Raw genomic sequence first — 16,480 nt, forward strand, 5'->3', positions numbered from 1 at the left:
CTATTTATCCACACTTTTCCATACTCTGTCTCCCTATAAAGGCACAGAAAAAAATCTGTCCCACCTACAATTAATTTTTTTCACAACGATTCAGCATTCAGGTGAGGACTTCAAGTGGAAAAGAAACACTAAAATTTTTAACAAACAATGGTATCCTAAAAAAACCTGAACTGTTGCAAGACAGGGAACCTGTTTCTTTAAAACAGGGAACCTGTTTCTTTAAAACATCTGTACATATAAATTTATTTGCAAATGACAGAAGTTATGATTATTTCAAAATAATGAGAAAAGGAAAGGCTGCAAAACAGGAGAGCTCAAAGTTGCTACAATGAAGTAGCAGTTGGTTAATAGCCTAAGCTATTAACCAACTGAGTTTAAAAACAGGAATTCCATATGGTTAAGTGCAGATAATGATTTTAATCATAAAAGATCCAGCATGAAGTTGAACACAATAGTTTAGTAAGTGAGACATCTTACTCTTAAGGAAAAATCTATAGTGTCTTTCAGAAGAAGTCAGGCTACTTTTTGACATGTTCCCAAATCACAGAATGGTTGAGGTAGGAAGGGACATCTGGAGATCATCTAGTTCAAACTCCCTGGCTCAAGCAGGGTCAGCTAGAGCATGGTAGACAGGATCGTGGCCAAGTGGGTTTTGAGTATCTCCAGAGAAGGAGTCTCCCCAGTTTCTCTGGGCAATTTGTTCCAGTGCTCTGTCACTCTCACAGGAAAGAAGCTTTTCCTCATATTCATGTGGAACCTCCTGTGATTCCGGTTGGGTCCACTGCCTCCTGTCCTGCTGTTTGCCCTGAAAAGAGTCCAGCACTATCCCCTTGACACCCTCCCTTAAGGTATTTATAGACATTGATAAGATCTCCTCTGAGTCTTCTCTTCCCCAGGCTGAAGAGGCCCAGCTCTCGCAGCCTTTCCTCCATAGGGCAGATGCTCCAGCCCTCTGATCTTCGTAGCCCTACGCTGGACTCTCTCCAGTAGCTCCATGTCTCTCTTGTACTGGGGAGCCCAGACTTGAACACCGTACTCCAGATGTGGCCTCCCCAGGGCTGAGCAGAGGGGCAGGATCACCTCCCTTGACCTGCTGGCAACACTCTTCCTAATGCACCCCAGGATTTCATTGGCCTTCTTGGCCACAAGGGCCCATTGCTAGCTCATGATTAACTTGTTCACCAGCACTCCCATATCCTTCTCTGCAGAAGGATAACCAAAGAATAGCTAAAGCACAACACATGAGAGTGGTAAGGCTTCAGGAAAGGTACCAGTTTGCCTACTGGCATCTGCAAGAAAATCTGAAACCTTTTTTGGCAGAAATAAAACAGCCTGAAAGTAGTTCTGGCCTTATAAAAGTCAAACATTTGGAGGATTTTGCCATCAAAGCAACTGAACTTCCCTCATCCTATAAGCTGAGGTGATGGCTTTCAGGAAGTGCTTTTTCAATGGAGAAATAATGTTATCCCTTTCAAAGGGAAAAAGGGGGATCACCATATACTTAGAAGAAAAATTACAAGTGACACTTGATGAGGATGTAAGATTCACTTAAACAAAAACTCCATACGTTTCAGACTTTCATCAATATACACTGCTGTCTTACTGACTAGAAAGATCTTAAAACCTAGAAACAAGTTCTTGTTTGCTGGACCTTTCCTAATTACCACAGTGAAACTCAATCAATGAATGAATCTGGTTAAGTAAAAAATCTTNGGGGGGAGAGTGAGAAGGGAAAATCAAGTTGATATAGAAATTCTAAACTGTTTAAAAGTCATGGAAAAAAGAAGATATTATTGGATCCAACTTTCCTTGAGTTAAAGCATCAACTTTGTCCCCCGTGAGAAGCATAAGGATTCACTTATATTTGTAGCTGAGTAAAAGGTTCTGTTCCCAGGGTGAAAGTATTCATATGAACAAGTATCTGTGTAATCTTCTTCAGATAAATCCTGCTTTTTTTAAGTGTATACTGCTATTTCAGATTTAGTATTTTCCTTTTAAATGAATTCAGTTATGCAAGGGACTTCAGCACCCAAATCTAACTGCATCTAATTCCCAAACCTCTGATAATCACAGCTTCTTTTTGTTCAGAAACAGAATAATGAAGACATTTCTAGAGCACTACCCGAGTTGAAATTTACTCCATTAAAGAAGCATTTATTTATCTATCAGTGGGTTAGTTTTAAGCCTTGAGTTTTAACAGATATTCAAACAGCATATAAGTTTAAGATAAAAGCTTTTAGCGTATCGATTTAGTACTATGTGACAATAAATCATCCTGTACCTCCATAGCGTAGTTCTGAAACACACTGGTACTACTTGTACTGCAAGAAGATATCAACTCTGATTTGTCAGGTAAAGGGAATTTTGAAAGAGAACCTATTAACAGAAAACAAAAAGCAAAATATTAGTTACTTCAGAATATGCGTTTTTAGCAAACTAGTTTTCTGGTCAAAGAAAGTGCAGTTATAAAAGGCATGATGTAAGATGCAGTAAGTCAGATATGCTCAAACAGAAAGAAATGGGAAGGTAAGAGTGCGAGGCTGCCATCTGCCTAGCACCCAACAACAGCAACTAATGGAATTTACCCACATGGAATTTCCCTATGTTCAGCCTTCTCCTTTTACACGGGTTGGTAGCTTGGAAACAAATTTTACTTAACTAATTCATACCCACACTTTGTCTCAATTAAAACTAAGGAAGGATAAAAGGTATTGCTTATAAAGCAATTGACAGTAATATTACATCCAGTAAAGAAGAAATCTAAGCCTTTCTCAAACCAATAAAGCCAAAAACATACTGCTGATTTACTAAGTGATAACTGAAGTTTCTAATAGCATGCTGATCTGTGAACTATGGTTAGACATACTCTTGTGAAACTATCAGGACACCCCTGAACCACTTGTCATTCTCCTCAAAGAGTGATCCCATGTGCACACTTAATCTCCTCTAAGGAGGAAGTAAAACAAGTTAACTTGCTAGCATGATCAAACTGTTAATTATGAAAGGACAATTTCTCAAATTGAAGTATCTCATTCAGATCAGTAAGTGGAATGCAAAAACATCTCTTACTGCACTGGTCAAATTGTTTTGATGAGCCATCATGTGAAACTGTACTTTCTAGGCTTGTCCTGCTGAGACCAATTCCCTTAACTTCTGATGTGGCACTCTCCTGAGGAGGAGAAGCGCTTTCAAAATCATTACAGACATCTTCATCAGTTAGAGAAGTAGATTCTGAGTCCAGGGCTCCAAGCGATGAAACACTTGCCCGGTCTGAATTTTGATCCTGAGATAAGAAAACATATTCCATTGAGAAAGGGAAGGAAAATAAAAATATTTCTGAAAATAAAAGGCAGGCTTCTTTGTCTCTAAGTTCAAGGCCCTGTAATTTCTCCATGTAAAATCATTCAGCTCAGATTTGTATTGAGAACCCATATAAAACACTTGAGATTAGGTTCATTCAGAATTGAACAGCTACATCAGAATCTAAGGATTCTTATAATAAAGAGATCTAACCAAAAACTGAAACATTTTAAGCCCATTTAATTTTTTCCCACCATTGCTATAAAATTTAGTATTAGCAGCAGTAGGAACATATTAGCGTAGGCAAGGTATCATTGACACTTCAGTCAGTTCTATTAGTCTCAGTTTTAAGTGCATTAAGACAATACAGTGGTAACAACAACAGCAAATGACATCTGTTAGCATTCCCGAGGTTTCTAAATGAGTTTTAGTTTGAACTAGTAGCAGGTATGAAAATTCTAACCAAATGACATCAGGAAATCTGCTTGCATTAATCACTAAAGTGAATTAAGTCTGATTTTTGTACTTTTTTTTTTGTAAAAGCTTAAAAACATTACCGTTCATTTTAATAGTTTCTTGGTTTCTTTTAAGTAAGGACAATGAAGAGGAGAATGTAGTGTGCAGTCTTCTCCTCCTTGTCAACACTCTAAAGCTTACTTAAGTTCTTCTGCTAAATGCACTCTGAAGTTGAGCTAGGCCAGAATTTCTAGAATCTGTGATTACTTAACAGTTTTGCTTTTTGTAGAAACACTGTTTCATTCAGAACAATAAAATCAGGGTCCTTGCAATTCAACCATGACTAGAACAACTTACTAAAGCAGAGAGTATACCTTATCATTCTAGTAAGGCATTCACCACCTAAGAATCAGTGTTTAAACATTTACAAAGTTCTTTCCTCAATTTACAGAAGCTAACTTTTGAAGTATTTGGAGTGTTTCCCCCTCTCCCCCCTCCCCCAAGAAATAATGACGAAAACTTACCTTTGAAGATGCAGTATACATTGCAAATTTTGAGTACCATTTGCTAGCCTTCTCCGCAACCCCTTTTCCAGCAGAAAACATGCTGCTTTTAAGAACATCAAACTTCGGTGTTAACAGCGTATCTAAGTTGAACGATGGTGAAGACACTAGAGTTAATGCCCCAGTTGCATCCTGTGAATGTTCCTTTGCTGGACTGTTTGGAGAATAAGCTGGAGAGGACCAAAGCCTGTCTCTTGGTCTTTCTTCATTTTTGGTGTGATAACTCTTGGATTTGGTAAGACTGGATGGCCTTGGGGAGTTTGGGGGAAGGCTGGACCTCCTACAAGGTTGGGTTACTGTTGGACTCTTTTTATTAGCATTTCTGTCATCGTAAGGCTTTTGCAACTCAATGCTCGGGGCACGACTTGACAAGGGGCTGCTCATGTTGTTCATGTACATGACTATTTCTTCAGCTAAGTCTCGTCTCGCGGATGGAGTTGAAACACTTTTGTCATCATCATCCTCATCATCCTCTTTCTGCTGTTCTGTCTCAGCAACCATGAGGGACAGTGGATCAAATCCAGTTTCAACATCTATCTTTTCAATTGGCTTTACTGGAAAGCTGCTCTTTCGTTGCAGTCTTCTAGATTTTTCATTGGAGGATTTCACTGTTGCAGGTGTTTCAGATTCAGCATCCAAGTCTTCCAGATCAAAGATAACAGGAGACTCCATTTTATCTACAAAACTACAATCAAAAGCTGTATCTTCATCACTAGACTCTTTCTCCAGACTCTCTCTCTTCAAATCTAAAGAGGATGTTCTGATATTAAGAGTTTTTGGCCTTATGGTTTTCTGTAATGCACTAGATAAGATTTTGGCATCGGCTCCTAATTTTTCAACAATTTCTCCAGGGTTTGCTTCTTGATTTATTCTATTTATCACGAGGCCCATTAAGGCATCTCCACTCAGGTTACGGTTCCTACTTTCCCATGGTATCTGCCTTAAATCAGGTTCTACTGCACTTTTATGCCTCTTTCTTAAGGATTTACTTTTAATAGCTTCTGCTTCATTGGAATCCTCAAAAGATGATGTGAATAGCAATCTCACTGAACTCTCTGAAAAACAGATAAAACAAGGTACTTCATTTCTTGCTGGGCAAGAGAACTAAAGAAAAATACAAAATAATACAAGTCAGAGTTTACACCACTAAGAGATGGAACTCACTATGTACCATACCAGTGACTGAAAAGCTGGCTTGCCTATGGTCATAACTTTTAAAGTGTGGTGAGGTTCAAAAATAAACTCAGTATTACTTGTCCACTGAAGGGTCAGATGATAAAATACATGTAAAAGGGAGTCAAATCATGCTACCCAAGAATGTTTTGAAAGACACCATCAAGAAAAGTCTAGATGCAATTAGGTTCCTCTTTTGGAGGAATACTCCATTATCTAAAGCTAGGGACAGCAAAGATATCCATGCAAATATAAAAAAAAAAAAAAAAAAAAGAACACTTTTTAAATTGGATAAATTTGAAATAGAGCCAAAAAGCTGCTTTGCCAGAACATGTAAATTCAGTTTGGAAGTATGAAATTTTGTTGTTTCATGTATAGCTGAAAATTTAACAGTAATCAGATATGACATTAATAAAGACTTGTGAAAACAGTTAAAGTTTCATTCCATTATAGTGGACAGAAATATCTTCTCTGTCCTGAAGGAATTTACTAGTAGCCAGTAGGATTTTGTTAGCAGATGGTAACCATAACCTAAAAAGGCAAGTAGAAAAAAAGTCTGGAAGTGCAGAATACTCACAGGGACATCTTGACACAGCATACTCTGACTCTAACAAGACTCACTCCTAGAAAGTTGCCAAAATGAAAAGTATATAATGAAAAATATACAAAAAAAAATCCATTCTCTCTTCCACTCACCAGTACTAACTTCTGTTACTGTATTATCAACAGTACCGTTGAGCCGCACTATACTAGAAGTTGGTTTGGCATTACTTGAGTTCTGGTAGTTCAGTTTAGGAAGGCAGTCACCACTCCCTTTTGTGCTCTCCGCTTCAGACACTGTATATATAAAAAGACACAAAGAGTTCTTTGGAATCAAGGCAGCTTAATCTCAATCTTCCATCACCTATTAGATACTTCTAGTAGACCTAGTAATAAATAGTACTAGTTACTAATCCACTAACAGCGACTTTACAAGAGAAACGAAGCAAGCCTGCTTCAGTATTTTTATTCAATATGAAACAACAAATTCTATTGTTAGCTGACTACTCAAATCAGACAATTCCTCGTTTAAAGGAATTCAAGTAACGTTCTACTATTCTGAACATGTACTTAGAGGCACATTTCCAGTGCACACTTTTACCATGAAGAGCTCCAAACACATCTTAATTATAGCAAAAAATCAAAAACAGAACAAACCACCACCAACAAGCATTAAATAGAAATCACATTTCTGTGCCTCTGTCTCTAAAGATTTAWTAAAACTAACTAATCTACCCGCCATATGTTCATATGACCCTGGATAATACTTGCACAGGAATTTTTAAGTAAACTGAAGGAAAGGTTTTAATACTGGAAGAAAGATAAAACTAGAGAAGTCACATCTCCATGTTTTCTCATCTTTTGCAACACTCCAGCTCAACAAGGCCTAGTGAACTTAAAAGTAGTAGGGAAAAACATACTGAAGTAACACAATTAAAAATTTAAATTATTATGACATTTTTTATTATGCTGAGTATTTTCAGTCAATGCACATGGGAGCCTGAAGTACTTGTATATTTTTAATACAAACTCTGATCTGCTACATGCTTGTACAGAGTCCAGGCTACTCAGCTGCAGTTAAAGGAATCATGAACAGCAGCTATAAAACCTGAGGTGTGTGTGGGAAAACAACAGCCACCACCACCAAAACAAAAAAACCCTGACCACACAAGTCAAAAGCCCTTCTCGTTCTTGATGCATCTCCAAGATTCACAGAGAATTCCAGAGAGTCAAGTAATTTAGACATGCTCTCGGAGGCCTGCAAAAACTCAATTGTTCTCTTCTTACTGGATTTGGAAAGAAAGACTTGTGAAAGAGGTGATTCTGTATATTAGATCTCTAAAGCAATTTTTAAGTGATAATTACAGCTTAATACTTTTGTCATTAAGATTTATAAGATTTATATAATCATCATCACTTATTTGAAAGGGAGAAGTGAAAAAGAACTAGTTTTAAAAACTAAATCACTAGACATCAAGTAAATTACTTCTAGAGAAAAGAACTTAAGGCATGGAAATAAACTGGCATTATCACACACATTCATTGTAGAAGAATAAACTGCCCCACTCAGCTCTACTGAAATTCCCACTTATCCATAGTGACCTAAATACTTGTATTAATGAGATACATACGAGAACTGGAATCACTCTCTCTCTTGTCCTCTTTTTGTTCTTGTATATCTTGAAGACACGTTTTCCCTTGCTTAGCTTCTTCTTTTAATGCATTATTGCCGAAGTCTGAAAGTCCCCCTATCATAACAGGATGCAATAGAAACAATTCTGTTGTACAGTATTTAACAGTATCATGCTGTTATAAATAGAATAGCCACAGTAATTGAAAGGCTTCTTTTGGAGTAATATTCCTATTAACAGGGAACATTTCCCCACAAAAATGTAAGGGAAAAATCGTTTGGATTACACTTGCAATATAAACATTGAAATGATGTTTTATAGGATAAAATTAAAGGGATAATATTCAACATTTTTTCAATATTGTATTGAAGCACTGCTTGTTTTTGATTCTGTTGCCCTGTTTATTTGCTCAATCAAAACACCACATCCTTTTAAGAACTGAGAGGCATCTGAACACAATCTTTTTAGAATTGTATGTTTCTCTGAAATTTGAAGCATGTAATTCTCATGTTTCTAACTAGCAAGTAAAAAAATGCAATGCAGAAACAACACCATGAATTTATTCACAAAATAAGATTAAAATAAAAATAACCAACACCATCCAAGAAGAACTCTATGTGAAAATTCAGTTTTTAGTTCTCCTTCCAGGTTGTCCTAAATTATTGGCACCAAAATAAAGTAAATGAACAAAGCAAGTAAGAAAGTTTCTCTTCTCTGTAAACAGTAAGCGAGCAGTTCAGGTCACACATACTCCATGCCCTTTATCCAAGTCAACGTGAAGTCTCCAGCATTCTTTAGGAGGTTAACTCATGTAGTTTGGGAGATAGCAGTAAGCACCAGTCTTGGAGGGTGTAACATGGCTTATCATCATCATCTCCTTTTCCCTAAAGATGCTGCACTGAATGTCTCCAGAGAGGGGAAAAACCCCATGCTGCTAATTCAAAGTTAATAAAGGTGTTCTGGAATTTATAGAGCAGTTTTTGGCATAGCCTAAATAGACAGAATGCATTCTAGTTATGTTTTCATATAAAGAAATCCTTAAAAAAAATGAAAAAAATAAAGTCAGAAGCAAATTCTATTAATTATATAGGTGATAGTTACTCACTAAAGGACTAATTTTACTTTCTTAGTTTACTTAATCTGASTTGTGACTAGTATTACCAAGCTCTTCTATAGTGCTTTGCACAAACAGGTCTTAAAAGTGGTTCTAGGTGGTCAGCTTCATTAAGAGACAGAAATAATGTAAGTTTGCTCAAGGTCACTCAGGAGGCCACTGATAGAGTCAGAAGGACGACTGCAGTCTCCTGAGAGTCTAGGTGAATTACCTTAGCCATAAGGCCATCATATTTATTCAGTATGTCAGAGCAAAGACTTATTAGTACATATTTGTACAATAAAATCTAGAGCTTTGCCAAGGTTAACTACAACTAAACATATTACTAGCTATTCTGCTGTACTTTAAAATACTAGATAGCAATTACTGCCATTCCTAAGACTGGATACCACATGAACTAGGACAAAAGTCACATGGATTTCAGGTTCATATTTTGTTGCCATGTAGATCTGATATAATGAATAAACAGCACACCATTTGGGATTTAAAGACAAAAGAAAAATCTGTTTTTATAAAAAGATACGTGAAAGTGTTTTAAAAAAAGTTTTTATCAGAAAACTATGTGAAATATAATTAGCTTACCAATACGACAATAAGAAAACACATGTGAATACTCTACCAGAAGGGGCTGTATGTGCTGTGCTTGCAGGTAGTTTTTTCAAGGCTCTTTTAAACTGTGCTATTCCTAAAACAACATTTCTTATTTTCATCCATAGGAAATAGCCACCTCGATTGCTTGAAGGCCAGGTACTTTCCAAAACGGCCTATTTTGGAAATATCAAAGTCAAATGAAGTCACCACAAAAAACAGTCATGAGTGAATCACTAAATTCAATTCAAATTTGATGTCATGCTGAAATTATAAAGTAGACTTCTAACCCTACGAAAAAAGGGACATTAACTATTCTAACTTGTGTTTCTTAGCATTAGTAGAAAYGACAGAATTAATCCAAATTGCTCCCTCTTATTTTTTTGGTTGTTTATATTTGCCTAGATAAAGATGCATTTTTTTTTTCTTTTACAAAATATTTACCTTATTGTAATAGCCATAGGTAATGGCATTAGGGTCAACACCAGCTTTCTGCATTTCAAAAAGAACTCTCACAGCCAGTACAGGCTGACCATACTGTCCACACAGTTGCATGAGCACTCGGTAGCATACCTAGAAATACACACTTTTAGTATTTTGATTCTTTACTCAAACATATACTTCATTCAACAACAACAAAAAAAATGCAGTCTGTTTCCGGAATTTGAGACTTGCTCTTTTACCTCATCAGGAGGATCTATTTTTTTGGTATGCATTTTCTGTAGCACATCATATGCAGTTCTCAGAGCCCTGACTTTTGAATGGCATACTTTGACATATGCAGGAAGACAGATAAACCAAAGACCATAGCAGTGACGCAACAAACACCTGGACCACAGTTGAGGTATGGACGAGTACTTCTTAGCAATTTTATGTGCAGATTTGATTTCCTATAAAGAAAGATAACGACAATTTATGTAAACTTACATTATATAAACCTTCTACATGTTTTGAATTGAACATGTATCATCAGACCTATACAAGCCAGAACACTAACAAAAATGACATTCCTTGAAGCAGTAGAGAGAATGAAAGCAGGGCCTGGGATATGAAAAGCTGCTGCTGCACAATTTCACCTGCCTAAGTTTCAAGAAATATAAGTTTTTATGTTTATTACTTTTCATTTGCATTTTTTGCAAAATACACAAGAAAGTCAGAGGCCCTCTTACAGCCCTCAAAAGTGAAAAGCAATCAAAAAGCAGTTGTAGAAGCCCAACAATTTATGCTCACAAAAAAAGAGCATGAAGACACTAAAGCTACAGAGACAGCACAGCAAGTGACATCTATGCCCAGGGACCCTGCACAATACAGTGCAAAAAGCACAGGTAAATATCCGAAGAAAAATGAGCATAGCTACTCTATATTCACTTGCTCAGTGATGGTTAGTTACATCATAGCCACTGCCAGCAAGTCTTGATAGATTAATATAAAACGAAGGCAGCAATCTGTTGCTTTTCAAAACATCTCACACTGTAAGAATACTTGCAAGTACCTGTTTAGTTCTTCTAAACATCGGTGATGGGCTGTTGGGACTACTGGCTTTTGAAGACAGTTTGTTATTTGGTGTTGTCAGAAATACTTCAGGTCGCTCAAACAAATCTAGCTTTAGAACTGGGAACCCGTTGTAGCTGTAAAAGAAACGTGTCATTTAACCCCTATAAGGCAACTCCAAAGAAAACGTGGCATATAATTGCAAGTAAAATCAATTGCACTAGAACCTACAAAGAAAATAAAAACAACTTTAAAGAAACTGTTGTTTATTAGACACTCTGCATGATTTCATAAGCACAAGTTTGCATAAATGAATCTCTTAACCTGTTACTTCAGCGTAACCAACATATATTCTTAACTATTTTTGCTTTAATAGAATTTCTTTTAATTAAATGCATCAAATGCATTGGTATTGATTCTAAGTTAATCCAAAAATATCTGTGTAGATTAGTCTCTAGCGAGCATCACATGACACAGGTTCATGGTAAGAAAAAAAAAATCAATACAAACAATATCAAGTTATCCAAAAGATTAAATTGTTTTAAAATGTTTCTCATAGTTAATGAAAAAACAGTCTCATTAGACATAATTGTTAAACTAGTAACACCAGTCTTCCCTGATTCTGAGATGCACTAGCTCCTTCAAAACAGGAAGCATCTGCAGCTTGTATCATTATCACAGTAATAGCAGTAACAGGCCAGCAGACTGGGTCCATTAATTTCAATTTTAACTTAAAAAAAAAAAAAGTCAACAGCTAGCACAATGTTCTGTGAATATACAGCTGACTTTATTAGGTGTTTTTGATTCTGTATATGTATATATCTACAAACGCACACACAAACATTAAAACTTTAGAAGAGCTGACACCAGGCATTTTTACATACAGGTTTTTAACTTAAGCAAAATAAAGGTACAGAAAAAACATGTATGTCATGGCTATTACAAGAATCTAGAAACTGCAAAAGGGCAGCAATTATGATTTTGGTTGGTGTCCTACTGTTTCCTGAAACTACCTGTATTGAAGAGGGTGTTCTTCACCATTTGGCAGATGAGGGATCTCAGGTGGTGTTATGAAAACTGTATGCTCACTCTTGTAAGACTCATCCAGCTCTATAAGTCGTGTTTCCCCAGTTTTATCCATATCTACCTGGAAAAGTTATGTTAAAAAGAAAAGTAGTTATTAGTGTTAGTAGATATTTTCTGTTGTTACAGCTGTATGGTCTAGCAGGGCAAAGGATGCAGCAGCATCAGAGGACTGCATTTTAAAAGCAGGGATGCCTTGCAAAGTTAAAACAAGAAATATTTTATCATTTTTGTAAACTTTACTCAGAAATGACAATCACTTTAAGTTAAATGATGTACTTAAATTTCCTATTTGCTGGTATATGGAGGCTAATCTTTCTGAATAAGAACATTTCTAGAAATTTGTTTTCAAACTGTAGCACTAAGGTCAATTGTGTTTATTAATATAAAAAAAGGACAGCTGTGATCTTTTTCCCTCCATTTCAACCATTGGAAACAGTAAACTTTATCCAATTATCCGATGCACTGAGAATCTGCAGACAACACTTTTGCAGAGATTACAGAAATACACACACATTCAATAAAACAACACAACAAAAGCACGTGACCTATCTAACAAGGGAAAGTCATCTGAAAGGTGTGGGTGAGGGGCAACTCTTACAATTTTCTCCTCTTTCAGATAACTCGATAGCTGCGTGTGAAATACAGCAAATTCTAGTGGTCCTGTGCTCACGGCTAGGGCAGAAATTCAGTTCAGTGACAGTATCATTTCAAGCTGCCTTCATTATCATTAAGCATAAACTAAGACTACAGTTATTTTCTTCAGAAAGTGGAAACCAGAAGATTGTAAGGCAATCTGGACTTAGATCTTTGCTTTATCAGCCTGCTGTTGCTGAGAGAAAGGCCAGGTAGATAAATGACAGCAATGCTACCTTGAGGAAAAAGTGCTTTGCAAAATTATGGGCTGGAGAGCACTTCCAAGGAAGATTTTCTGAAAGGTTTTCAGAGTGGCCACAGTTTAAAGGCTGTTGCAGAGACATGCTCCAAGGCTCCAGACAAATCTCTAACTGTCAAACCGTAAGATCAGGTGGGAAAAGCTAACAATTTCCTTGAAAGCATTTCCTGCGCTGCTTCTGCTTGCAGCATGAGGCACCTCTCCAATTTTAAGAGCCAGTACCATAAGAAATCCCAGTCTCCTTCCTAGCATACTGAAAACAATTTTTATTCATGTATTTATAGACCCAGTGTTCAGCTCAGATACTGTTACAGTTTCATTTTTCAGCATTGTTTAAATGGTCAACTTGCTCTCTTCTGGCAAAGTGACAATTACTGTCTTCCTGCTCTAATAACTGGATTATCAATAGAGAAAAGTGTACATTGTCCCATTCACAACTGAAGTTCTGTGGAAGTTCCAGGTCCTTTTTTCTCAAGTGCTTCACAATGCACTAGTTGAGCTTGTCATTTGTTCTATAGTGAGATATCACCCAAGCTGTTCCAAAGAAACTCTTTACAGGGGTTGTTTTGTAAACCAGATCTCCAAAATGACCAAGAATAAACCTAATTCTTAAGGGGAAAAAGAACAGAGAAGTGGGGAAAGAAGAGAAAAGGATAAAGAAGATGACTAATAACAGCTGCTTATATGTTAAAGCTAAGAGAAGCATATTAAGATTAAATGCATTTTAAATGGAAAAGTGCTGATCAGAAGAGATCAAAATGCCAAGCAAACTATCATACAAGCCTTCTGCATGGGCAGCAGTCACAAGTTACATGGTGGACCTAGAGACACCACCTTCCAGGAAGGCAGAGCATGATTACTCGCTGTGAAGAGACTAATGAGTGAAGGGACATGAAAACCAAACCGGAAGCTTCCAGCAGCAACTAGACTTGGTTTTAGCTGTGAAAAGCCCTCAAGCTTAGAGGGTGGTAAAAACAGAACAACGCTATTTTGGTCAGCATCTAAAATAGATTGTGGGTAACACCGTAGGACAAACAATGAAATTGCAGTCAGACATTTGATTACTACTCATTAGAACTCTTTTGAAATTGGTATATCAGATATAGGTCTGGTCTAACTCAAGACTAGGGTTAAACTCCCACCATCAGCTCCCCAGAATCATGAACTCATTCAAACACAAGTCAACTAAAACCTTCAGTGACTAGAAGTCTACCTTTGAAAAAAACTAATCCAAAAAATGTTTTTTTCTTCCACCAAATAGTCCTCTGATGAAAAGGAAACCAAGCTAGAGCCAAGTAGTACATTATTTGAATGAAACAAAAATGAGCAGCCTGTGGAACCCAGGAATGCTTGTTCTTCATGCCTTAAAGCTTAGCATCAGAAGATTCATGTACAAAAAGAAGCATCTTCCACAGTTCTCTCCCCCTAGTGATGTGGAAGCCTATCAAGCAGTTTCAGTAGAATTCTTAAGCATTTATAATTTGATAAACAGAGAGGTGCTCTTAATTATGCACTTTACTGCATGAGACAGATGGAAAGTATTAGCAGATTTAATCAGCCAAGTAACAAGAACATATGCCTCCTGAAAAGTAGAAATAAATGAAACTATTTGGTAATTTAGGTCCTTCTGAGRAGGTAAAAAGCCCACAGTTACAAATTTCAGTACTAAAATGTACTGAAATCAATGGCTTAAATAAGGTTGAGAATTTCTGAATCCGTAGAAAAAATGGAAACTTGCGAGAGAATTAAGCCATGTCTCTCAGCAGACAAAATGAATAATCAATTAAGAATTTCTACAGCTGCTGTCTAGGATAAAACAACACGCAGGAGAGATTTCAACTTAAAGTATTCTTAAAAGCTATTTGAGGCATGTCTTAGATTATATTTTCCAGATAACTAATTTCACGGTATATAAGAATTTGTCTCAACCCAGCGGCTTATAACTATCCTTAAGAAAGTGTTCTAGCATCATTCAATCCATGACATCACATGCATACCCTTCCAGGTACTGGTTCACCTAAGAAACCAGAGTATTGGAATCTTCCAAATTAAATCACATGCATAGATTTCTTCATCAAGGCAGAGCATCTTGTCTAAAACTCTAGTTCTTACGACATTCCTTGTCATATTTTAGTACTTTGACTTTTTATGTTGCTCTACAAACACTATCAGGAAAAAGAAATCAGGAAAAAAAAAAAAGAAAAGAAAGATGAAGTAAATGTAGTCCAAAGAACTCCCACATGAGAATCCACATCCTCATGTCAATGAAATCCTAGCTTCATAAGTAATTCCAAACCCATGGCAAATCCTAAACGTGTAATAATTTCAGTATCTCAGCTTCCCCACATTTAGCAGTGGCATAGAAGTGACCCCTTAAAACTGATATAAATCCTCGTATCAGAGAAATAGAAGTTAAAGAAGTACAAATATGTTTTGCAAGATCTATTCTCATAGCATTGTCATGAGCATTTTTATATTGGAAAGAAATTGCCCATAGCATCAACTAGCAAAATAACTGCATTAGAACAAATGAGTCTCTGCTTCAGTGGCATGACCTGATACTTAACCTTCTAGAAAGGTGAAAGCCCTGAACAGATGCAGAGATTATGTGCAGTCTTCACAGTGCCCAACTTAAGTATCACTTAAAAAAAAAACAACAAAAAAAAACAAAATCCCCCCCTACTGTTTCAGTTCCCCAGCAAAATATCTTTCTGGCAAAATTTCAATGTCCTCAAATCATTCCATAAAATGAAACATCACAGAAAATTTGGTACTTATTCAGTTGTCACATTCTGAATAAAAGCCTTACTAAGCATTAAGCATACACATAACTCGCAATGCAAGGACAACTAAGTATTGCTTAGTAGTGTGTAGCCACTGGAGTATATCCCTGTCTACAAGACTTCCCATTTTTTTAAACATGAATTGGCATATAACAAAGTGCTATATGCTAAATATTTTTTACTGAACTGTAAATACAATGAGGCAGATGTCTTACAGAACTGTTAGTAATTAAATCAATTTACAACCCACAGATACTTGCAACTGATGCTTTACCACTATGAAGCACCTTTTCAAAAACTACTACTAATAAAATACTGAAGCTAGCTAAAGCTATAAAGAGCATTACATAACATTAGACCATGCTTTTATATTTATGCCAAACTTAAAGCTAATTGCTTTTGTATTTGTTTTCAAAATATCTACTTATTTTAGCTCTGCTACATTTTACTCCCTGTAAATAAGGATTTTAGTAGTCTTCAGTACTAATTCCTGTGGAACGAACAGCAAGTGACCTACTTTACAGGAAATCCTAGACAACAGATGCATTACTTAAACATCAGTGTCCAAGAATAGAATGTTCCAGGTAACTAGTATGATGAAAAGTAGGTCTAGAATTTCTTACTAAATTCATAAAAACTTCTTTCATGTTACAGTACAACCAGTGATATAAGACTACGGATTTCAGTTTAGTTATTCTAAAAAAAAAGAAAAAAAGAAAAAAACAAAAAAACCCCACCAACCCAGAACTAATACAAAACAGAATTTGTCAGGCAGCCTCAAACAGTTTTGTAGATCCTCTTTGGAAATACCATGAGTTTTAGAAAGTTCACTGCTTGACCTAACCCTGTAACATGGTTTAAAA

At 36.4% G+C, this 16,480-nt stretch overlaps 1 protein-coding gene across 3 annotated transcripts in view; it reads right to left on the reverse strand.

The window, feature by feature from the left end:
- Positions 1-16,480, reverse strand: part of DENND4A (DENN domain containing 4A) — a 53,635-nt gene that overhangs the window by 5,442 nt on the left and 31,713 nt on the right. For all 3 annotated transcript variants that reach the window (XM_085305430.1, XM_085305432.1, XM_085305431.1), the window contains 10 exons: positions 11,870-12,003; positions 10,858-10,993; positions 10,049-10,255; positions 9,810-9,938; positions 9,397-9,541; positions 7,664-7,780; positions 6,189-6,329; positions 4,281-5,374; positions 3,070-3,283; positions 2,282-2,376 (listed from right to left, as the gene is read on the reverse strand). In XM_085305430.1, coding sequence (XP_085161556.1) covers positions 2,282-2,376; positions 3,070-3,283; positions 4,281-5,374; positions 6,189-6,329; positions 7,664-7,780; positions 9,397-9,541; positions 9,810-9,938; positions 10,049-10,255; positions 10,858-10,993; positions 11,870-12,003 — 2,412 coding nt within the window. The remainder of the gene's footprint in view (positions 1-2,281; positions 2,377-3,069; positions 3,284-4,280; positions 5,375-6,188; positions 6,330-7,663; positions 7,781-9,396; positions 9,542-9,809; positions 9,939-10,048; positions 10,256-10,857; positions 10,994-11,869; positions 12,004-16,480) is intronic.

Source organism: Rhea americana, unplaced genomic scaffold (genome assembly GCF_003343005.1).
Source record: "Rhea americana isolate MKP2758 unplaced genomic scaffold, rheAme1 scaffold_22, whole genome shotgun sequence".
Taxonomy (NCBI): domain Eukaryota; kingdom Metazoa; phylum Chordata; class Aves; order Rheiformes; family Rheidae; genus Rhea; species Rhea americana.